This window comes from Xiphophorus maculatus, chromosome 8, assembly GCF_002775205.1.
Source record: "Xiphophorus maculatus strain JP 163 A chromosome 8, X_maculatus-5.0-male, whole genome shotgun sequence".
NCBI classification, from domain to species: Eukaryota; Metazoa; Chordata; class Actinopteri; order Cyprinodontiformes; family Poeciliidae; genus Xiphophorus; species Xiphophorus maculatus.
In genome coordinates this window covers 13,484,774-13,509,597 of record NC_036450.1, presented here as the reverse complement: position 1 = coordinate 13,509,597, position 24,824 = coordinate 13,484,774, and the positions used below count along the sequence as shown (strand labels likewise).

Below are 24,824 nucleotides of genomic sequence, written 5' to 3'. Positions count from 1 at the left end.
TGCTGTGATTCCTGCACCTGTTCTCTGACTGATTGACAGACAAACTGGCTGACTGGTAAAAAAAAAAACAACCCCACATGACCGACCACGTGCATAACGAGCTACTTAAAATCTACGTATTTATACTGTGAAACACCCACGTCCCGAACTGAAAATAATTAACTAATGAAGTGAATCACTAACCAAAGAACATATTATAAATAACAAATTAAACAAAAATTCTAATTATAAAATCAACTAGAAAATAAGCAAAAAATAAAAATGAGTAAATAATCTAACTTCTAAGATTTAACTGAAAATGGAGAAATAGCTCCTTCATTACATAAATATAGTCTTTATAGCCAGCTTTATGGAGGTTTATAAAGCTGCTAAGTAGGGTAACATGTTTATTTATGTTCTAAAAGTTGAAAATTAAAACAGATCATATCCCCAGTACTAGAGTTTCAATTATTATTATTAAAAAAAAATCCAGTTTTTGCAGCCGGGTTTATGTTACATGTCAAAAACTGAATGTTAGGGTTAGCAAAACATCCCAGAATGATGTGGCCATCACATACTCACATTTCCTGCTTGGAAAAAAGAAAACCTGGCACTGAAACAGCTACTTCAATTTTATAGCTGTTTGTGTTCCAGTAAAAACCATTATTCATATCACTAAGCACAAAACAAATGGATTTTTGTTGAGTTTCAGTTTTAAACTTTGGGATGAGGCGAAACTTTATAGTGTTATACCTAAGGGGAATATTTTTATTACTCCAGACATGATGAAAAAAACCCCCCCAAAAACAAAGTCAATAAAAATGCTTCTCTTATTGAAATCACTTTTTATTTTAAGCAGCTGCAGGCAAACACTATTTCCACCTTAGAAATGAACCAGAACAGTAAAAACCAAGACCGAGCAGATTCACAAATGATTTTATCACAACACCAACGTTAATAAAAAGGTTGAAGATTTAACCTGCAAACCAAAGAAGTTAAGAAAAAAAATCTGTTTTCTTAGGACACACAACTGAGGTGGCTTGTTTTTGTGCCAGTGAGTCACAATGAAAAAACAAAACAAACAAATTATGCACACAGGGACGGAGTCGTTCTTAAAAGTGCAAATGAGCAAACATTTCATTTCTATGATCAAAGGTAGCAATTTACTCTGTGTGTCCACAACATAAACAGACACACACTCTAATTACCTTGTCACAGAAACTTATGCAAGCACACAAATCTGCCGTTCTGTTCTCAGAAGACAAGGAAGCAGATTTTCGCAAAAGTAATAAGCAGGAAATAAAACAAACCCTACCACATTGTTTGCAGGCAGGACACGGAGCGAGCAGATGTGGAGCTGCATTCACAAGTTTCAATTTTTGTCTTTAATTTACCCCCGAATGCTCAAATTTACTGAAAAACTAGTTCGGTTGAAGAAATTCTCTCTACCCCAAGTCACAACTATTTGCTTAAAATCAACACAAAACAGCAACATCAATAAAATAAAAACTGTAGTCAGAAAAGAAAGGTTGTTTTCATGCTACAACAAAGAGCTTCCTGTACAACAACAGAAAAAGCAGAGCTGCTTATTGTGGCCTCCTTGTATCTGGTGATTAAATCCTAAAAACGGTTGTTCCTCTCAGTCAAATTCATAAATAGAGACGTTCAGTAATCATCTCTGGCCAAAATTATCTGGGGCCAGTCCTATTTTCTAAGAAAAAAAATAAAAAAATCGAAGCTCTCCACACCATCTGTGACAGAAGGGGGATAACGAGGCCTGATAGAGGCAGTAATCAGTTCATCAGCGGCTCGCACCCAAACACTGTGTGTGAGGTCTGAGTGTGTGTATCAGGACATGGCTTTTCTCTGCAAAGACACTTAGCAGCAGCTACAGATGTATCGTTCATAGAAGTACGACAAATGAATCCTATTTTCGGGAAAAAATGGAAACAAATGTATCTTCCTCTTAATGAGTCATGGTGAAAATCACATGAGCCAAAGCAAAATACTGCTCAAATGCATTATTACCTCACTAACAGGAGACAGCAGAACGGACGTAAAAGAATGCAAATTAAATTAAACTTATTGAAATGTTAAAACGTAAATACTTCTTACTAATCTGCGTCCAATTATGTTCATTTACTAAAAACAAAGTTAAAACACAACTACTTTGCCCCCGACACCTTTGACTCCATGCAAAGTTTACATTTCCTCTTCACATTTGACCAGACTGGATGATGGCATTCAGTGTGTATCCACTTAGAGTCATCTTCAGAAATAATCTACATCTTCTAGATCTATCTGGACGACTTGAGGACGTTTGTGATCCTTTTCCCTGAAGCCTCGACTCTGTTCGCTCTGTGCAGCTCAGCACCAATTGTTATTCCGGAGAGTCCATCACCCCGTGGGTGAGAAATCATGTTTTACATTGGGTTTAATATTAATGAGGCGACTCTCTGCCTGCATATTTTGCCAAATACAGTTTTAGGACTTGTGGCCATTAAACTTTTATAAAAATGGCCCTACCACCATTAAAACATAATAATTGTTGACGCTGTTGTTTCTTTTGCAAGCCTCTCCTGATCAGCTTTCTTAGACATTAAAATGAAAACGTTTTGCTATGCTTCTCGCCACCTCAAAACAATACAAAAAATATTCTGGTGTCCTTCCTCTACCCTGTGCTGGGAGAGAAGTCTCTGTCACAGATCTACAGTTCGCTCCATTTAATGGCAAAAAGTCTCTGCCAAACACCATCAGTGTGTGATCTTGTTTCCAAAGATTTGCTTTGTGTTAATTTGTTGCTATCTGGAATGAAGTCAAGTTGAAAAATATCTGAGGCATCAGAAGAATCTCCGGGAAGCTCCAGGGCTCAGCAGAAAGTTTCATGACTTTACGAGAAGTTAAACATTCATTTTTTGGCGGATTTTTAACAAACAACTGATACACTGTAGACAATTTTTGGAAACTCACTGAATAGATTTAAGCTGTTTTGATGTTGCTCTTTGTTGTTATGGTGCTTTCCTTTAGATGCTGCGTATTGTGCGTCGCACTGTGTGTTTATCAGGATCGAATTCTCAAATTAGCTGCAAGTCTGGCAAATGTAGCAATTGACAATAAAGCTGACTTTGAGGAGTCACATGTAGGGTAAAGTATTGGATGGCCAAAAATGGTAAAAAATATATAAATGGCTAGTTAAATATGGTAGTAGTTTTACATGTTCTAGTTAATCTACTTATTTTTTCAATATGTGTTTCATTTGCGCCTGGCTTTTATGGTTTTATGGATGCTTTTGGTAATTTTTAAGTATTAATTTTTGAAGAAAATCCATGTTTATATGTATTTCTACCTTTAGCCTTTCTTTCTCTTAATTCTTATTTCTTCTATTGTCTTCCCCAATTTCATTTCAAAAGTTTACATTTTCTATTCTATTCATTTTAGAGTTTTGTTATCTGCAGATGAAAGTGCATTGTTTTGAGGTATTAAAATTACTGTACGTTTCTAAGCAACCTTCGCCCTCTTTCTGCGTTTGCTGAGACAGGAAATAAATAAATAAATAAAGGGGTTTTAATTGGAAAGTTGTTGTAATATATTTACAGTGCCGGGTTTATATTTATCCTTGATTCCAGCAGCTTTAGCCCTACATAAAGTAAAAAAGCCATGTAATGATCCTGTCTTCTTCAGCAGCTCCTCCTGATGTGCCCGAGTTTAAGGCACTTAATTCCCAAGCGGCTCCAGTGGACAGTTTTGGAAAACTGGGAGAGTTTTTACAGGAAATCTCCCAGTTTTACAATTATGTTGCACTGGAAAACAATAAGCCTGTTCAGTAAAACCTCCCTGGATAAATAAAGATGAAATCAGTGTACAAATTTATTCTTACTGACTGTAAAAGCACAGAGCTGTCTGCAGTGTTCATAGCGTCCACAGGGACACACAACATGGTTACTCATTTTAAAGTTATTTTCAGAAACGTGTGGGTCAGCGTCAGCATCTCCTGCCACTCTAGCAGAGCAGGCTAGACTTGAGGATACAAGAGGCTGCCAGTCTAAAAGAAAGCCGCCCTGGGCGATCACCTCCCACAGAAGTGGAGCGGCACATTCTTTGACATGTTTTCCTCTCTGAAGCCCCAGGCTCGAAGCTCCAGTCTGTCCTCCTCCTCTTCCTCCTCCTCCACTCTATCGTCTTCCTCTACATCCCCCTCCTCATACAGACTGGGTTCCTCCACAGACGTCTCCATGTTTGGGTTGTAGCTACCAAACACCTGTGCCTCGCTGTACTCATAGATGGTGGGCAGGCTGCTGCGCAAACCAAAGCGGCGCCGCAGGGCCACGAGCAGCGGCTGTGGGACGGTGAAGATGTCCACGTTGTTGCCCATGTCGATCCAGGCCAGACTGGGGAACTTTCTGGGGTCCTTCACCGTCTCCGTCAGGTCTTTTAGTATGGCGGCTGTGAGGCGGTTGCCGTTGACGGCTAGCGTGGTCAGTTTGGGCAGGCAGCTGAGGAAGGGCAGCAGCAGACGCAAGCTCTCGTCCTGCAGCTCGGCGAAGCTCAGGTCCACAGCCGACACTGCCTCGCTGCAGGTCTGCAGGTAGAAGGCCACGCGGTGGACGTCGCGTCCGGACAGCGGGATTCCTGACAGGTTCACCACGTCACCGGACAGACGCTTCTTCAGGGTGGTCTTCAGACTTCAGACAAAAGAAAAAAACAAACATTTAAAGCTTTGTTAGATCTTTGACGCTTAAGAGTATTAACCACTGTCACCATCAAAAACACTGGCTGCATTTCCACTGAGCATAGCATTGAGCAAATTAGAATAATGAAAATAAATTTGCTCTCCAATGTCGAAAAAACTCATGCTTTAGGATGTGATGTTTCGTTCCGCTGAATTTCTCAAAACTGCAACGAAAGCACTTAAAAAAAAAGTTTTTAAATTTTTTTATTGCGATAAACAACCGGATGTTACTATCCATGGAAAAGATGAAGATGACAGGAAGTGGAAGGAGAACAAGAATGATTTTAATCGTTTCTTATTTATGAACATTTGACATTAGCAGAATATCGACAAAGTTTTGTGAACATTTTGTAATGGAAACGTAGCGGCTTACATGAAATGAAATTCTGGGACCTTGTAAAACTTAAAGCCATACAATTTACATTCAAGCAAGAAACTAAACTTCCACACAATATTCAAAAACTTTTGTATGACAGAGAAGTAGGTTACAATTTAAGAAGAGAAGGAAATTTTAAAGAGTTTTTGTTGTTCAAAGGGAAAAAAATGCTATTGCTGAGGTTAATAATGTGTAAATAATTGTACAGTAAAAGATAAGAATGTCATGTTTAAATGCCATTTAATGTGGGAATACTTTCAGGGTTGAACTGGTGTGGGGAGACTTAAATGATTGATTGTTGACATGTACGAGAGCAGCAGGAAATGGCATAACTTATTATTATTTTCTGTTTAGCTTTTTATTGTTTGTTCAAAAATAATAATAAAAAATAAATAAATAAAAAACAGTTAAGGTACTTTGACTCTTCTGCGCTGGGAGTCATTTATCCAAAGGCAAGCAATCTATACATAATGATAGTGAAGTTATTGATTTCAGAGGGTCTGTAATAGGGTGCCACACAGTCCACAAATACAGAGCGTCTGCAAAGCATGCAAAAAAAAAAAAAAAAACAGCCAGCAAGCAGCAAACAATCAATAATGTGCAGAAGAGAATTTGCATTTAAATGTATGACTCTGAGCGGCTTGCATAACAAATTCTGTCGCCTGCTCTGAAAGTCATCTGTGGAAAAGCAGCAGCTGTTTTCTGGCTTGAGTGTCACCTCTAGGCCAGCTGTAAGACTCCTAGAAAAAGAAAACTACCTTAACGGAAAAATAAATAATAAATACATAGAAACAGTTGGATTCATAAAACAGGATGAGGGAAAGTAGTCACGTAAATGACAGGAGGTTGTAGTTTCACCTCACACCAACTTTAGGTGCTGCTTTCTAAATGCATAGGATCAAAAAAAATTTAACATTTTAATTATACTCAAGAAATAGGTCACTCTCTGTGACTGAAAGGTTTATAAGACGTTTAAGCTGAGTCAAGTTCATTTCTAAAATCCTGTCCTGGATTTTTTCTTCCTCTGCTGCGCAGGAGCAAGTGCTGCTAACCGACCAGCAAGAAGACGAAGATAATGACTCTGATTACTGCTTTACAGCACAAAACAATTTTCTATTATGGGGTTTTAAATATGTGTTATCCATCCATCGATTTGCCATACCTGCTTAATCTCATTTAGGGTCATGAGGGACTGGTGGTGAAAGCAGCCATTGAGTGAAGGGTGATTTACGCCGTGGGCAGGTTGCCAGGATGTTCAGTCAGTTCAGTTACATTTATTTTGGCCAATGTGGTGCAGCTTGGCTGACAGGCTTTAAATGGAGTCTATTTCAAGTCCTTCTCCTGACAGCAAGTTGCAAACAGGAACTTTTTCAAGTTTTATCCTTTCTCTCATCTTCCAGAGCCAATAGGCTTCGAAATTTAATTCCTTGGCATTGTTTTGAGATAATGAGACAGCCCAAGCCGTTAGGAGATTATGCTGCTGAAGGACTTAACATTTCTCCTCATTCTGCTGTTTTCTCTTACTACTCTCCATTTATGGGTTATTTGCAGTTACTGCTGCCATTAATTTCATCTTCTCTTTTTGTTATTTGTTTTAGGAGTCCTTGTTAACGCACTCTGTATTTACAGTATCTGTGTCTTTCATGGACAGAGTTACTGATTAAGTCTGTTTTTTTTGTTATTTAGCGACTACTGCTTTGGTGGATGGCCTCTGGTATTAAGTCTGGTTCTACTGGTTCACAACATGTTTGAAGAGAATAATCTAATCTAAACCACTTCAATGCTGTCAGCACTAATCAGTCACAATAAGCAGAAAGTTTCCCTTTATGTTGATGTTATACTACTTTTTTCAACTTCCCCACATTGCTCTACCATTTGTGTTTTCATTACACAACTAGTTTGATCACTTAAATTTGCATAAAAGTTAAGTTTTTTTTAATTAAAAAGTGCTTAAACCGGACCTATCTGACACTCAGTTTACTTAGCTAGAAGTCAAAACTATAAGAAAGAACAAACATTTTCTTAAAAAAAAAAACATTCTCAATTATTAAGCAATATGAAGCTGGGCTTATTTTTTATCCTCGAATCCTGTTTTGCCACCTGTGAATTCACTTTATCTCACGTTTGGAAAGGTAAACAACCCTGACTATCTGAGGCTATCAGATGTAGAGCTATCGGAAACATCAGTGCGTCTGAACAGAACAGGTTGGAAAAGGATCACTGGATGCCACGCTTTGTCGGCTGCCAGCCAGACGCAGTCGCGGTGGGTTAACAGAAAACAATAAGGACATATCTTTTGACTCACACTGCCAGTATGCGTTGACGTTTATTTTGCTGTTAAAATGCACGACTACAATTAACCCAGTAATCTGATTCGCCGTCATACTCCAGGCACATCTCAATCTTCAGCAGTTTTATCTGAGTTCTACAGATTCTCTGGCCACCAATTTAGTTGACCTTTAACACCTGCTTTGTTTGGTGCAGTTGGTGAAAAGGATAAACTGTATTTCTTATTTTTTAAATCATTGCTTTCTACTTTGGTATCTTTTGGCCTTGCCTGTCCAGGCTTTCAGATATTATGTAAAGACAAATTTGCTAAGATTCTGAACTTTCCTTGCATATTATTTAATCTTTGATTTACCTGCAGTTTTGTATGGGTTTGATTTGCTAACTTCTGGGGACACATGCATTATAAATGTAAACATGAAATTGTAACAAGTCACAAGTTTTGTGTGTATGTCTGTCATAGAGATATTTCACTGGTTTTCCAACAATGCCTTGTGTTTCTTTCTCTTGTACAACTCTCCTCTGGGACTGTCGCCATAAGGCTTGATTTTCTGTTGAGGAAAAGAATATTTTAAGAAAAAAGGTGGTCATTATGGTCTACCTTGGTCTCTGTTCTAACTAGACAGAGAGTCAATACTTTCTTATATGAATCTTATCACAAAGTTTTGCACAGGGAGTCTGGGAACAAATGTTTCTGGCTCAGCATTAGGACGTTGACAAAGACCTTCGAGTCCTCCTTTATCGTCTGAGTCCTCCCTAAGTTCCAGCAGAGTGAAATTACAATAAGCCTCACATGAACGACGTAGCTGTTGCTGCAAAAGCAAGTGAATATATATATATTTTTACAAAGTATTAAAAGAAGATATTTTCTAAAATTTCATTAACACTTGCTACAAACGCCCGGGTTTCCTTTTTAATATTGCAGACCACAACAAGCAGAATTTATTGTAATTACATTGAATTGGGCTGCATGTAAATCGACGTGAATCTGACTGTATATTAGGATTGCATTGCTATAAATTAGATTGATGCAAATTGAATCTGGACATAATTAGATTTTCCATAATTGTGCTTGTCTTGTAAAGTGCCTGAAATTGAAAGATAAAGCAAAAAAGGTAATTTAGAGAGATGTCATTTTGACCTAGATGATCATGTTTTCTCGTGATAACTTTTAGAGCTGCAATATATGCAAATTAAAATTAATATGCAGTCTAAAAGGACAGAATATTGTGTTTCAGTGCCGTTTATTCCTGCAATGCATATTTATGACAAAAGTTTATCGTGAGATGGTCTCTAAACTGTCTTTGATCTACAAATATGATACCAAAGCATCTAAAAATATGGTTTATTCCATTAAAATCATGTCTGTATCTTAGGAAAACAAAACAAATTTTCTTCAGCAATAAAATCAAAGAAGTTTGTTATGTTGAAATAACAAAAATATTTTTTCCCCATAATATTTCTGATATAATTTTCTCATCTACTAGAAACTATAAGTGAGAAAATCTATGTATTTTCCCCAAAATAAGAGTAAAATAATATTGCTGCAGTTTTTAAACAGCATATGTTTCATGAATTTTTCCCCACAAAGGAATATTTTGTTTAAAAAAGAAACTTCTCAGGCTGGATCATGTCTCAGTGTTTCTGCCCACACTCCAGTCTGCAACAATCTGGTCTGTTTAACAGTGTGGTTAAATATGTATAGGAGAGCTATAAGGCTGCAGAAACCTTCTTGTTAGCGCTTGCAGCAGCACATTAGACTTCTTTGTTTGGACTTGGAACATGTCAGAGGGAAAGCATCTGTCAAACAAATGAGGAAGAACTGTGGGAGAGATTATTTTTTTTAACAAGAGGAAAATATTATCTTTTCTCTGTCAGACCTGTTTGCATTTCCTCGTTCCTCTGCCTCCTCGGCCACAGAGAGGATTCTCTCTGCATCTATTGCTACTTCCTGCTTTGTTACGGAGTCTCATAAATCGACAGGCTTTGCTCTTTCTATCTGCCACTCTCTCTGCTTTGTTAAGCGAAAGGAAAAGATCTGCGGTGCTGTGTGGTGGTGATTCGTGGGATTATTGATTCCAAAAGCAGGTTGTAATTCATCCTTTCCTGCCTGATGTTTTCAGTCCAGCTCAGGCCTTTTCCCCCTTTTTGTCGTGTGTGGTCTGATTGCAACTTGTGATCTGAACCTAATTTATTATTCTCCTTAAAAGTATACATAATCAGTAGTCTATTCTAACCTCTATTAATTGGCAAGAGAATCAAGTATCCAGAAACTTCACTAAATTAATCTGCGTATCGTTTATATCTTTATAGGAGAAAAAAATATTTTTTAAAAGCTTTTTTGAACATTTTGAGATTCCACCTCCATGTGTTGATTACTAAACTATTAATAGGCCCAAACTAGATGTAGATTTAACCTAAAATATTAAGCTAATTAATTTTGTGCAAATAAATGAAATATTTTAAATTAGGAAGTTGTCAACAGGTAGTCTTTCAAACGTGAAAGATGCACGAAAGATAAACCACAATAAAAACCCATCAAATATTAATTTCTGAACTCTTAAAATATTAGTATTGTTGTTTTTAAATGAATATAAACTTGTTTTCTTTACATTATTAAAATAAAGCAATGCATCTTTTTCATTATTTTCACCATTTCTCATTTTCTGCAAAGAAATACTAAGTTTTTGCTTAGAATTTCAGAGACATGTTGTCAACAATGTTGATTTTACTCAAACATATACCTATAAAAGTAAAATCAGTGAAAATGATCATTTGAAGTGGCCTCTTAACTTTTTCCAGAGCTGTATGTAGAGAAGTTTGACTTCACAGTGAAGTAGTTCAAGCAGGGAGTCAGAGATTTTTACTGTGCAAACGAGATATTTAGCTCAGATGCCTTTTAATTAAGAGATTTTAACTACAGAACAAAATGCTGGAGCTCAATTATCACTTTTGTTACGGAAACATTAAAGCAGAATAACATTTTGCTACACAAAGTCCCTAAGCCTGATTTCAAAGATTAATGCTAAATAAATCACATTAGATTCAAGAACCTTGGTTGAAGTCCAAGTTTTTACAAAATATAAATACCACCCATGAAGACAGTTACAACGACAATAAATGTCAAACTAGATTTTACTTCCAGTGCAGTCACTTAAGGACAAGTTAGTCTTTTATATAGTCAAATAGGGAATAAAAGTCAAGATAATTTGCTGGAACGCATCAGCAGTTGTTTGACACAATTACAAATTGGATCCCAGACAGCGTTATGTAACTCCTGATGTGTCTTACTGTAAAGATCAAGTTGCCATATTGACTCCGCTTTGCTAATTTGCACTCAACACTGCCAGTAGTTAATTTAATTATAAACTGATTAATTGTTTAATTAAATTAGTTGTGACCTGCCCTTAGAGAACCACAGAAAAGCCTGTAAGAAAATATTATTTAATGAACTGTGATACACTGCGGATGAAAGTAGTCGTTATTTTCCTTGCCTTTCGAAGTTCTTGATCCTTGGAAGCACGTAAATTAGCAATGCACCAGTCAGCTCTACATATAGCAATACTTTCTCTCAATTAGACAAGTCAAATGTAGAATAAGAGTTTCAAAAGTAAAAAACTCAATGTTTTGCCTTAAAAACACCACAGCTCTCTGCTTAATTGTCCTGTTTTGAGTTAAGAATGCAGCAGACTAATGCTATATATGATCTGCATGGAGTCTGGATGTTCTCTCTGGGTACTCCAGCTTCCTCCCACAGTCTAAAGATTTGCCTATTAGGTTAATTGATCTCTCTAAATCACCAGGCATGTGGATAATTGCCCTGCAAGAAAGAAACTGGACATAATCCTGAAGGGTGGGGGATTGTCGTCTTACATGTCCTCTTAACCTACAAGAACTCTCTTGCGTGTTCGCCATCAGCAGCATCTTAATTTGCAGAGCGGCTAACCAAACCACTCAACTGCACTTCGTGTCCATCTATTAGCTCAGCCGTCCTGGGATATGAGCATTTCCCCTGTGTCAGTAACAACTCTTCAGCTAGTAAGAACCTTTCATTATACAATCTAACTCTGATCAAACCTCTAGAGATTCACTAACTCCACTCTCCTCTCCTTAAGGAGCAGAAAGTGTGTGTCCAGTTCAAGACGCCAACACAGCTGATTCAAATGGTCCATCTACCTCCTTTTTATTGTCCATGACAGCTGATTTAGACAAACTGATAAACTGTAAATAAAATAAAATGATAAAAAAGAGAAATGCAACAATACATTCAAAAGTACGTAATCAAAACAATTGCAATATTTAAAAATATGTACAGTTCTGGTTCATCTTTAGTCAATTCTTAATCATTGAAGTGAATATTTCAATATCAGCTATGGTCTTAAAATGAGATGATAATGAGTTACAGCAGCCTGCTAATGAGCCATCATTTGATTCAGGTGTGTTGAACCAGATAAGAACTGAAACATGAAGGATATTGGCTCTGGAGGACAGACTTTGGACCCTGCTGCTCTTCAGACTACTGATTAAGATCACTGGCTTCAGTATATGATTCAAAGTTTACACTATAAACTCCTTTAACCCAGGAAACTCAAGGAGGTGAGATCAAACTTTGTCATGTCACAGACATCTGCTTTCATTCTCTAATGAAGCCAAAAAATACAGTATTAACCAAGAAACTCTTATTTTTCTTTCATGAAAATTTGACTGTTCATTAAAACAAAATGTGCAAACATTATCTTGTCTTAGCTGCAGTCCCTAGACGACTGCAGGTGGGTCAGTCTTTAAAGAAAAACAGTAACTGGTGTTAGCCAACTCTGAACTCTGACCTTAACTGGGGCAAGTCAGACCTGCAGTTCATTTAATATAATTTTTGATTCTTTTTTGACTAACAGAATGAGTTACTGACACCCTCAGGGTCAGGTTGTCAGGTCACATCTGGAAGGACCAGCCATGTTTTCTCCAATAGTAGGTAAACCCAAACGCTCAGTATTCACCTACTGAATACTGTCAGACAATTCACTGTATAGCCAGGTCAGTCGGAAATTCACAGTAAACAAAATTGTTAATATGTGGAACCATTATTTGAAAATAACTTCCTGTTTTTACTATGGTTATTATTGTCTAATATTAACATTTGGATGATGATCTGAAATATCATCTTCACAGCTCTCGATACAGAGGAGCACAAAACTAAGAAAAATATTAAAGCATTGCCATAAGCTCTCAGTCAACAATAATAGCAAATCCACTCAAAAAGCAGAAGTTTTGCAATCAGAAAGAACTGTTCTTCAAATCTGCCTGAGTTATCCGGTTTTCAGAAACGATTGGCTCTTAAGGCTGAATTAATTTCTCCTTAGACTGTTTTGCACATCACATATGGGTTTCAATTATAAAATCATAGCAGTCAGCTTTGGAAAAAGTTCTGGGAAAGTTTTCAACATTATCCTGGCATACGTAGTCAGTCACTGGAGTCCTCTGTGCCACAGTTTGCTTACTGCAAGAAAATTATAAAATCTGTCTCTATTGACTTACTAAGGTAGGGGGTTCCCTGGTTTTGCAGCTTTTCCAAGTCACCCGTTTGTTTGTTTGTTTGGTGAGATCGACATCATGAGGCAGGCGGAGTTGGTGCTGCAGCTGAGTGGGTGGCACACTGGGAATGTAGTATGTAAAGAGTTTTTAATGAGACAGAGCACAGACTTTCTTCAGAACCCGCTGCCACCAGGTTTCATGGACACAGTTCCACCCACAGGCTGGTTAAAAGCCTGCAACGCCAAACCCACAGCAAGTATTTCTAAAGCCATGAGAGGAACTAAGCTGTAATTCATAAGCATTTAAAAAACACCAAAGGAATTTATTCTGTCTGGTTCTGTCTGGTTCCTGTGGTCCGGACTGTACCTAGAAGAATCATTATTACCAATTTAACATCTTCATATTTTTCCAGGTGAAAACCATTGCATCATACTTGAATTTTATGTGATACACCGAAACGAAATGATGAAAGATGGCTAAGCGGAAGGAAAAGGTAAGAGTTTTCCAAAATTGCTTTAAAGATTAAGAAAAAAATTCTGGTGTTCACAGCTTGACAGAACACAGCAGACAGCCAGGGATAAAGAACCAAACTATTATTTACAAAAAAACAACAAAAGTTCAATTAAAAGTTTGTCAAATCTACATGTAAGTAACATCGCAAGTTCTGCTGTTAGATGAGACTGAAATTTTTAGCATCACGCTATAGGGAAGCATTTCTTTTTCTTTTGTAGGGTCAGAGAAGCTGGTTAGAGTTGATGGGAGGATGGATGGAGCTGACAAAATGCTTAAATTTTTAGTTCACAGATGCTTTCTATCTACCTGGCTAAGATGAGCGATTCAATAAGGAGAAATAGACAAAAAATGCAATCTTATGAAGTTCAATGCTGCTTGAGACAAACCCCAGAAGACTTGCTGCTCTAATTGCAATGAAATGAGGTTCCAAACATCGACTAATGAATACAAATGAATGTCACATTTTTCGATTTGTATCTGCAGAAAAATCTGAAAACCATTTATCCTTTTCACTCCACCTTACAATTACTTACTACTCTGGGTCAGCATATCGCATATAAAATCCCAATAAAACAGAATAAAGTTTGTGGTTTTAATGTGATACAATCTGAAATAAATACTTTTACAAGGTAGGACGGTAAGTCACAAGCTTAAAAAATGACAACAAGCCTACAGTAACAAACAAGACTCCTTCAAAAGTCATTTGAAAGAAAATAAGTTGGGAGAAATCCATGTATTGATATCCTCAAGTGAAAGTGATGCAATCATGCAGAGATCTAATGAGAGCAGAGTCTCGGGTGTCAAGCTATTGGCTGTTTAAATGTAGCTTCATGCAGACTGTCTAATTGCTTTTTGAAGCCTGTCTTTCCTTTGGGACGTTGTTAACTTTTATGCACTGAACAAGGGTCCTTTTCACTTTATTATTATGTAAACCTAGAGGTAGGACATAAAACATCTGATGGTGTATAAGTGTTCAGGCAAAGATACCAAATATATTAAAATTGTGTCACCTAATGAAGCAATTTAGAGCGGCATTTCAAAGCAACAGTATTCTGCCAAGGACTGATTGCCTCTAATTTGAAGCACACAGCTAGTATGGCTGTTCAATCTCCTTTGGGTTAATAATGTATATATTGCAGTCTGACATCGCTGAGAGACGTACTCAGTCATCCTCAGCTGCGAGAAACTTTTTCACCTTTGTACTTTAAATCAACATGCTCAGCTTGGAGTTTCAGTACTTGAGTTTCCCAGACTATTCACCTTATATGTAAAAGCAGAGCTACGCAGTCATGCCTCCAGATCCCAGACGACTGTTGTTCTTCGTTAAAAGATACATCTATTGATTTTTTTTTTGTGTCCAACCTCATTTTCCAGCCTCCTCTCAGACTAGCTGTGTCCCTTGATGTTACAGAATGTAAGTGCTCATCATTACTCTCAAGCCTCTTTGCTTCACCATTTTGCTAATCACTTTCCGCTCGAAAGCAACCAACACTTTCTCTACACTGAACCAGACAGAGCTGAGGGTGGAAAATGTTGCTTTTTTTTTGGAACGTGTAAAGTCTCCTTTAATATGACGGTTTTTCTTAACAAGAAAAATCATCTTACAGTCAGTTAATATTTTGGCCTATCAGTGGAAGTGAAAAGCAAATGGCAGCCAAGACTTGTATCTCATCAAGTCTTGGTGAGTACATGTTCCCCTTCATTTACTCTCATGAATGAGTAAAACATCAAGAGACGCAGAGACATGTTGGAGGTAATAACTTGTTAATTTAACAAGGGATTTAACATAATAATAAGTGGGGAATGTTATAATTCAGTAAATGGCAAGGTGTGATGTATTGTATTTCAAAAACAACTTATTGAAGTCAATTATGGTAAGTATTGTTACATATAATTATAATTATAGCTATTCATATGTACATGCTCACATAAATCATGGACAGCAATGTGAAAAGGAAATATCTTTTTAAAAAATGATCATTTTTCGTTTTTACATCTTTGATTTATATGAAAAAAAAGTGTTTGGCAAGGAATTTTTTTATTGATTAAAGTTAAAACTTTAAAAATGCTACCCATGCTGATTCTTGTTACTAAAATTCCTGACAAAAAGGTTAAATCTAACACATCGCTCAAGAGAAATAAAAATAATGGTATGAAACATCAAGCTACATAGAGTTTTAGATTACTGGGGAAAATATCTGGTGAATATTGATTTATTTATAATCATAATGCAAAGTTTTATTGTGAGCAGGAATGGCAATAAGAACCAGAAAAACAGCAGTATGTTGCCCTTAAGTCAATCTGAACACACAAAATCAAATTATTATTGTTTCATGTTATTTTCAAATAACATGAAACAATAATAATACAATCAGAGAAATAATTTTTCAAAACTTTCTTTCTTTTATCCTCAACTTCTCTACATTATTTCCTTGAAATAATTGGTGTTCTAACCGGTCAAAAGTTAAAATTGTTGCTGTCTGATCAGCAACAATCTAACATCTAAAGCAGTGATGGAAAATCTTTCAAAGATTGTTGTACTAATTGGAAGAAAAACACAACATGGCTAGAGCTGCGTTACAGTCCAGCAATATTCAAACGTTACACAAAATTCAATGTAATTTCAGCTGGGAGGAAGAACTTCCTGTAATATCAGTCGAAAGTTATTTCCTGCTGAGCATGCAGACGAACATTTGACTCATTTCAAGAGAATGAAATAAAAGCACTTAAAAACATAACGGATTGCAGTTCCACAGACCCGTGGGATGGCCAGATCAATGTCTGCTTCATCAACGCTTTGCTCCTGACTTGTTTATTCCTCAGATCGATTTTAACTGTTTCGCCTCCAGGCATCTGTATAATGTAGAGATGCTAGTCTGGCTCAGGCATATGAAAATCTGCATGGCTCTACTGTATAAAGTCAACTTCGGGAAGAGAAGCATGGTTTCTATGTTTCTGTTTTACATGTCATTCTTGCGCCTTGAGCAGTTTGAACTGGATTAATGAGAATTCCCTATAATTATTCTGGGCAGAAATAGAGCCAAAATTGCCTCTACTCTAACAATATGACTGTCAAACTAATACTGTAACTCTCATGAAAATGTTGAGCCAATAAAAGGGATGTTTCCCTCCACCATCTAGTATCCTACAGCTCCACGAGGATAATGGCACATTTACTGGGAAGGAAGAAAATAGCCTCGGAGCTCATTTGGATTTGGATTAAATTTTAGTGAAACATTTAGCAGATGGGTTGATTAAGGCTCTCTTCATTGTCTATCATCAGTGAAGCAGCTAAAGGTTGTGCACCGCTTTAGCACCCCAGATCTGCCTCTTGAACTGACAGCACAATGTTCCCTCAGCAAAAGACTGAATTAAAAGAAACATCTTTTAAAGCAGAGGTCAAGTTTCCAAATTAGTATGCAAATGTCACTTTTTGCACATTTTTGTACTTGCATTTGAGTCTCAACTGCTCCTAAAAACACTCCAAGAGCTTAAAAAAACACCCAGGCCATTTTTTTGGGAAATAAGTTAATGTTTTTTGGTGTCTGGAAAAGGAGCCATTTCCAAAACCTCCCAGTTGTTGAGTTACAATTGCAAGCAAACCAAGCGGAGCTCCAGCACATTTGGTCAACTGGTTTTACCGCTGTACCCGCTGAACAATTGGTGCTGGAGAAGTTAAATGTTTTGTTGTTGACTTGGCAACAAGAAACCACTAGCTACATTCTTGCTGGTTGTGTTGAATGCTCTACTTCTGCTTTTCAAAGATGTACAGTTGAAAATTGCGCATATGTTTGCAGATATTTTCACATGTGAGTTGGAGGGAGCAGCTTATTTTGAATTAAAGTGACAAGACACCCTAAAATAGATTATTCTGAAGGGAGCTCAAAACAACAGATTAAGATCAATAATTTTGACTAAACAAAACATGGAGAGACATGGAGAACATTGTTCTTTAGTTTAGTCTATGGACTAAACTAAGTCTATGTTTAGTCCGTAGACTTATCCTAACCTGTTCAAGGAAGAAAAACAGGTTACCTTTAAACTGCTGAAGTGGAGTCCAAATTAGAGTTTCGTGTAGCAAGGAGCTTTAATTGGACAAAGAAAAACAGAACCGGGCTTGAGGGTCTCCCAAATGCAATAAACCTTTCATGGCTTTCAGCTGCTCCATCATGCAATTCTCAGGGGGTTTTGGCAAATAAATGCAGAAAGCAAGTCAAAGTAGCAAAACACAAAAAGGTAAGGAGGGGAAGAAAAAAAAGGAAACAACATTCTCAAAATGACAGAACTATCCGAAGCATCCCAGAACTACAGTCTGCTTTTTGCTTATCATTGGAAAATTATTACGCAACTTTATTTTTACAGTGTCTTAATGCAGCTGTGTAGCATGTAAAGCGTGATGTTCACCCCTCAGGCGAGCTATAAATTCCCCTCAGATTTGATTTGATGTGATGAACTGAATGTTTAGGTGAAGAGAAAGCAGAGACACAACTCTTTGGAAGAACTGTTTGGATTATATAACCGTATATCACAGAGATTGCGCTTGTGTCTGACATGGCACGTCAAGCTACAGTTACAAAACCGGCATTAAAATGAGCCGTTCTCTTAACTCGAAGCAGGTGGTTTCAAGATTGTGGAAGATGCGCATCTAAATTAAAGAAGCAAGACTTGCAGATAAAAATCACAGCAGTTCTTCCAGAGTTACGGATTTTTAGAGAAAACCTCAATCCCTGCACAAACAATAAAAGTGTTCTGAAATAATACAAGATTTTTAATCCCAGATCATTTAAAAAATAGTCTCGAACCACGTGTTTACTAGCAAATGCATTGAATCATTCTAATTATTTCATTATAGCTGTGTGGCCTGAAGACAGGAGCCACAGATGATATTGAGTGTCTCTTCCTTCCTCCCACTCATCCTGCAGGATCTCAGCTTGTTCCGTGGGAAGCCCTCAATTATTCATGGGGAAAGATGGTGCTGGATCTTTACATCTCTATTAAAAGTGGAGGTCAAACATAAAGCATACTGAACCAAGTGGATGCAACATGTAATCAAACACGACAGGTAATCCCAGACAGCAAACAAGACCAGAAACATCATCGAACTCGATTACACTCTTTGCCCTTAAATCTTTGAATAATATAATCTGAAAACAACATGACTTTAAAACACAGAACACTGTCACCAATCCCAATAAATTTTAACCACTGATGATTTTACTACAGAGAGTGAAAGTTATGGGGGCAACATGAAACTGCTGCTGCGCATGTTACACAATGGGTTGTTGCTAGGTAACCAAAGAGCGAGTGAGTTAGTTGGTGCCACCAAGCTTGCTTTTCTAGCCGTGAGAAGTTGAGTGGCTAAAAACTTTCCTCTGCCTACATCCCCCAGAATCCTGTGCAGTTCTGAATATCATATTGATATTGATCATGTGATAAGTATTATTATTGTTTTATTGCCCAGCCCAACTACAGTCTTCCTTTTCTTTGCTAGAGGTACAGACAATTAGTATTATAAGAAGAAAATCACGCTCCTGAATCAATAGAGTGTCATTGTATATTTCCCCTATTATTTCAGCTTAAATATAAGCATTTTTCTAATAATAAAAGTTCTGGGGTTCATGGCCAAATAAAACCTTAATCCTGGATACTTGTGATAGACAGATGTATGTATGGGCATGATCAGCAGCAATACTTAGTACGCTACGGTGTTTTCATAATGCTTATGTAGCAGTGTGATGTTATTACACTAGATTGTAAAGTGAGAAGCTATTCCGGTAGGAAATTATATGAGCACCGACAGCTTTTATTTTGAAAAGACGACCAATCCATTTCAAAACAGTGGGTAATTTCCTGTCCCGAAATTATTATCTTCATTCAAATTTAATATGTTGTGAACAAAACTGTGAATTATTACCTTTAATGTTTAACATATTGAGTTCATAGATTGTTGTTTAAAGTATCAGTTCGAAATTTAAAAAGAAAAGTTATCGGGTCATACCATTATAACCTGTGAAAGGTTTTCCCACGCTTTCCGTCGCGCTCTTTCTGTTCGGATCCCGTGGGAGAAGGTATGAAGTTTTGCTTTTTGTGTTTAATAAGTGTATTTTAAGGGTAATAAGTGTTAGTTTTATTACTGGTTTTGTAAAACAATGGGTGTTGAAGCACTTAACCTGCAGTTAGCAGTTATCTAGCTGCTCTTCTGATACATGAAACATTGCTTCATCTATGTGCTGAAAATAGTATTGTTCATGATTAAACAGGCGCTGTGGAACACTGTGAAAAGAAAAGCCTGTTCTTGATTACTATTTTCTGCCATTTGAATGCAGGTATGTGATGTTTCATTATTATTTTTGGTGGGATTATTTGGTTTAATTATTCTGTTTAATTATTTCTTTTCTTATTCATGTACTGTTTAAGATTATTATGTCCATGTTTGGGCTTAGTTATTAATTAGTGTTGCAATTGTTTTTATTTTGCAAGGTAAATGTGTTACTTTACACAAGTCACACGCGTCTCTTTCTGTTCGGATCCCGTGGGAGAAGGCGCTGTGGAACACTGTGAAAAGAAAAGCCTGTTCTTGATTACTATTTTCTGCCATTTGAATGCAGGATCATTAAAAGTGCTTTCCAATCAGCTGTGGTCTGGCTGTGGTCACTCTTCTACAAGACACAACGCAGAATCAACTACGCTACAAAACTGGTGCCGTGACCCGTCGTCTGGTCAGCTGAAGCCGACCGCTGGTGTTGTTGGTCGACGCCTTCTGGTTCCATCTGCTCCTTGGAGACGCTGTCAGTGCTGAGTTCTTCGGACACTGTTGGTTGGATTCTTTTTCGTTTTTTTTGTTTTTTTTACACTGGACTTGTTCATGTCTTATTCCCATAAAGGACAACAGTGAGGACTCCTCATGGAGGGTCAGGATGTGAATGAAATGTCAACTCCTAGTCATAGAGAATTTTCCATGGGTAGGGGGAGAGGGGTCTTGCAGCTAGCAGCTGCTATGCAGTCTACTCCAGAAAATCCAGGGGCTTTGGGCTCAAAATTTTCTGGGTCTAGGAGGCAAAAGAGGTTTGATGACCTGCCTAGTCAAACTTTAAGTTTCACTCCAGGTTTGAGCCCAGTGACTCCTTCGTCCGCTCAAGCGTTTTCTCCTGATGGAGAAGCGGCCTCTGCCCGACTAACTGATCTAATCAGATCCATTGGGTCAGAAATAGGAGAGTCCATCAAAATGTCCTTAATGCGGAACGCCGCTTCGGAGCCTTCACCTGTCTCGACCCCGGATCACAACAAGAACACTTCACAATCATTTCAAGGTTGCACTACTGTTATTGATGCATCAAAACTTAATCTTGTACTACGCTCTGATGTTGATGTTCCACCCTATTTCAGGGGTGACAAGTCTGATAAATGTTCTGTTTTTGAGTGGGAAGACCTCATGCGAGTCTATCTTCGACAGAAAACTTCCACTGATGCTGAACAGGTTGAAGTGGTTATGAACAGATTGATGGGGAGGGCAAGAGATGTTATTAAAGTTTGGATGCGTAGTAATGCAAATGTTACTGATGTTTCTATTATCTTTAACAACCTCAGGCAACATTTTGGTGACACTGTTCATTCAGACCTGCCTCTAGCTGACTTTTATGCTAGCACGCCATACACAAACGAGGGACCTCTTGATTACTGGATAAGGCTTAACAAAGCTGCAGAGGTGGCTGAACGGTGGTTGACTAGTAAGGGGGAATTACTGACTGACCTGAGTTCGCACCTGGTTCTCATGTTTATTCGCCATTGTCCTGACAGAGAGCTGGCGCTGGTTTTTAAAACCAAGCCTTCCCGCGACTGGACAGCTAGTGAAATACAAGACCATTTGGATGAGTATTTGAGAGACCATATGGTTGTTCAGAGCCATGGGAAACAGAAAGTGGCAGTTACTACTCTTTCACATGAGGGGGCGGCTGTCAATGAACAAACTGTGTTGCCCACTGCTAGACGTGTTTCGGAACCAGAGTGTTCCAAAACAGACATTGAAAACACCACAATGGACAGGGTCTTGAGTCTATTGGAGACTGCTCTTATCAGTAACACACAGGCTATAAGCAACAGGCCCAATAAGCAGATCTCTAGACGCTCACAGAAATGCCAGGTTTGTGGCAACCTGCAACATGATACTAGGTCACATTGTAGGATGCACAGATTATGCTTTCGATGTTTCTCTCCAGAGCACATCAGTGTTCACTGTACTCAAACTCAGAAACCGCAAACACACCCAATTGGTCAGAGACAAACTGATTCGCCTCAGGAAAACTAGATGGCCCTCATTTAGCGGGGGATGGTGTGGGCCTCTGTAGTGTTTCCCCCAATTTCGACGATGACATCCAGACTGTGTACATGATGGCTTGTGATACAGTATCTAATGATAAAACTGTCATTTTCCAAAATGTGGCAAAACTGCCTATCAGTGACAGCCTATTCTTCACTACAGTGTTAGTTGGCAACAAGATTGAGCTGCGGGGGATGTTAGATAGCGGGTCTATGGCTACATCTGTACGTGGAGACATGATCCCTCAGCTACGTGAGGCAGGAGTAGTGATGGGAGAGGTAATCCCTCCCACTAACATTGTTTTGGTTGGGTGTGGTGGCAAACAGACTATTCCAGTGGGCATCTGTGAACTGAAACTTAAGCTGTTTGGGTTTGACTATGTTGTTCCAGTTTTGGTGGTTGATGGTCAGGCTGATGAGCTCATTGTTGGCACGAATGTGATGAAACCGCTCATGAAACAGTTTAAGTCTGACGGGGCCTATTGGCGGATACTGAGTAGACCTGACTCCACCTGTTTGGATGAAAATAGCAAGTTTGTCAGATTTTTGGCCAATCTTGAACGGTGGAGGGGGGAGGAAATCCCGGAAAAAGTTGGGACTGTCAAACTTAAGAAGGCTGTGACTCTTGAACCGATGAGTGAGCATGTGGTGTGGGGCCGCCTTCCACCTAAGACTGAACTCTCTGTGGGGAGTACTGTGGTTGTTGAACCGAGCACTTCACGCTGCGTGCACCGTAGTGTGATGGTCGGCAGAGTAGTTACTCCACTTTGGGGAGGAGGGTGGCTTCCTGTGAAGGTCATCAATCCTACTATGTCTCCAATCGTGTTGAGAAGGAACGCTAAGGTGGCTGACGTGTACCCATGCATTGCCTTGGAGGATTTTGATGGTGGTTTGGAGGCGAGAGTACATCAGAATGTGGGTAGGGCAGGAAGCTCTCATGGCAGCCTTACAGCTGAGTCAAGTTGCAGTGTTAGTACAATAGGTGGACCTGACAAATTGGCTGATTTGGGGTTGCAGAATCTGTCTGTTGGTGACTGTGAAGTTTCTGAACATTGGAGAGAAAAACTGACTGACTTGGTTGTACAGTATGAAGACGTGTTTTCGAGACATCACTTGGACTGCGGTAAGGCTGCTGAGTTTTGCCATCGCATCAGACTTACCGATGAACGCCCTTTTCGTCTGCCTTATCGTAGGCTTTCTCCGGCTCACTACCAAAAGTTGAGAGAGACTTTAGATGATATGGAAGAGCGTGAGATCATCAGGAAGTCGAGCAGTGAGTATGCTTCTCCACTCGTTCTTTGCTGGAAGAAAAATGGTGACTTGAGGTTGTGTACGGACTTCAGATGGCTGAACGCCCGTACAGTCAAAGATGCGCACCCTTTACCGCATCAAGCTGACATCCTTGCAGCGTTGGGAGGCAATGCATTCTTTAGCTCAATGGACTTGACTTCGGGATATTACAATGTCCCCCTTCATGAGGATGATAGGAAATACACTGCTTTCTCCTCTCCTCTCGGACTACATGAGTATAACCGCATGCCACAGGGTCTGTGTAACAGCCCGGCTACTTTTATGCGAATGATGCTCACGATTTTTGGTGACCAGAACTTTTTAAGCCTTCTTTGTTACTTGGATGATCTGCTGGTTTTTGGCAAGTCTGAGGGGGAAAGCCTGCAGAGACTTGAGATGGTGTTCCAGCGGCTAAGGGAACATAACCTGAAGCTGTCTCCATCCAAGTGTCAGTTTTTGAGAAAGTCAGTCAAGTTCTTGGGTCACATTGTTACAAGAGACGGAATTGCAACAAACCCTGATAAAGTGCAGGCAATCGTAGGCGTGTCAGAAGCAGATCTTATGGAACCTGATGGCACCACGCCATCTCCTAAGAAGATTCGCTCTTTTCTTGGAATGGTGGTGTATTATCAACATTACATTGAGAACTGCTCTGTGATTGCCAAGCCATTATTTCAACTGACTACAGGGACTGCCAAGCCACGGAGGGGAAAGGGCAGAAAGAAACAAGCTTTGTCGCGTAAGCTTGTCGCGGCTGATTGGACCCCGGAATGTAGTGAGGCAATTAGGACTTTGAAAGCTGCATTGACGGAGCAGGTTCTTCTTGCCCACCCCGACTTTACAAAGCCCTTTCTGCTCTCTGTTGATGCGTCATCTTCCGGATTAGGAGCTGTGCTGTCACAGGTACAAGATGGCCACAACATTGCCAGGCCTATTGCCTTTGCTAGTAAGTCTTTGAATCATGCTCAGTCCAAATACCCGGCTCATAGGCTTGAGTTTCTCGCCATGAAATGGGCGATTCATGATAAGTTTAGTCATTGGCTGCGTGGACATAAATTTACTGTTTGGACTGACAACAACCCTCTGAAATACATTCTTACCAAGCCGCGATTGGACGCTTGCGAACAGAGGTGGGTGGCCAAACTGGCCCCCTTTGATTTTGACATTCAGTATATTCCAGGGCCGCGAAACGTTGTGGCAGATGCATTGAGCAGGGAACCATTTGTTCAGCACAAGATGATGCACCGTTTGACGAGGATTCCTTATGGCACTCTGTTGGAAGAGGCCAGAGGTTTGTTGGTGGAAGATGTTCAGAACACGTTTCGCCTTTCTCGGGAAGAGTCTATGGATGAGAAGCGCAAGCTCACTTCTTCCAACCAGGGCTCTGTCACAGGCAGTTTGAACATTAAGGACAATGGTGGAAGAATTTCTCAGGATGAGGTGTCAGCCTTATTTGAGTCTCACCGATGTTGGAGTGAAGGCGCGGAAATGAGGGCAACCTGCTACACCCAACAGCTGGAGACACTGTTGCCAGTGGGGCAGAGCCCACTGCCTGTCCTCAACCATAAAGAGTTGTATGATAAGCAGTGTCAGGATCCTGTGGTCAGTCGGGTTTCTTTCTATGTGAACAGGGGAAGTCGACCATCCCGACGTGAGCGCATTCATGAATCGCGGGAAACAAACCGTACATTGCGACACTGGGGTAAACTCACGACACGGCTGGGTGTATTGTACAGAGTTTCAAAACAGGTGGTGAGCAAGAAGAAAGTGTTTCAATATGTGGTTCCAGTTGCTTTGAGAGGTCAG

At 39.0% G+C, this 24,824-nt stretch overlaps 1 protein-coding gene and 1 long non-coding RNA gene across 2 annotated transcripts in view; one reads left to right on the top strand and one right to left on the bottom strand.

Moving 5' to 3' along the window:
- Positions 1–822: 822 nt before the first annotated feature.
- The window catches only part of LOC102232067 (leucine-rich repeat-containing protein 75B-like), a 43,797-nt gene continuing 19,795 nt past the window's right edge, over positions 823–24,824 (bottom strand). Inside the window, exon 4 of the mRNA XM_023338858.1 lies at positions 823–4,661. Within this exon, the coding sequence (XP_023194626.1) occupies positions 4,046–4,661 (616 nt within the window). The 3' untranslated portion in view covers positions 823–4,045. The remainder of the gene's footprint in view (positions 4,662–24,824) is intronic.
- Positions 19,142–20,170, top strand: LOC111609590. The gene is made up of 3 exons (XR_002753200.1): positions 19,142–19,480; positions 19,673–19,738; positions 20,021–20,170. It is a non-coding gene; the product is annotated as an uncharacterized LOC111609590 (long non-coding RNA).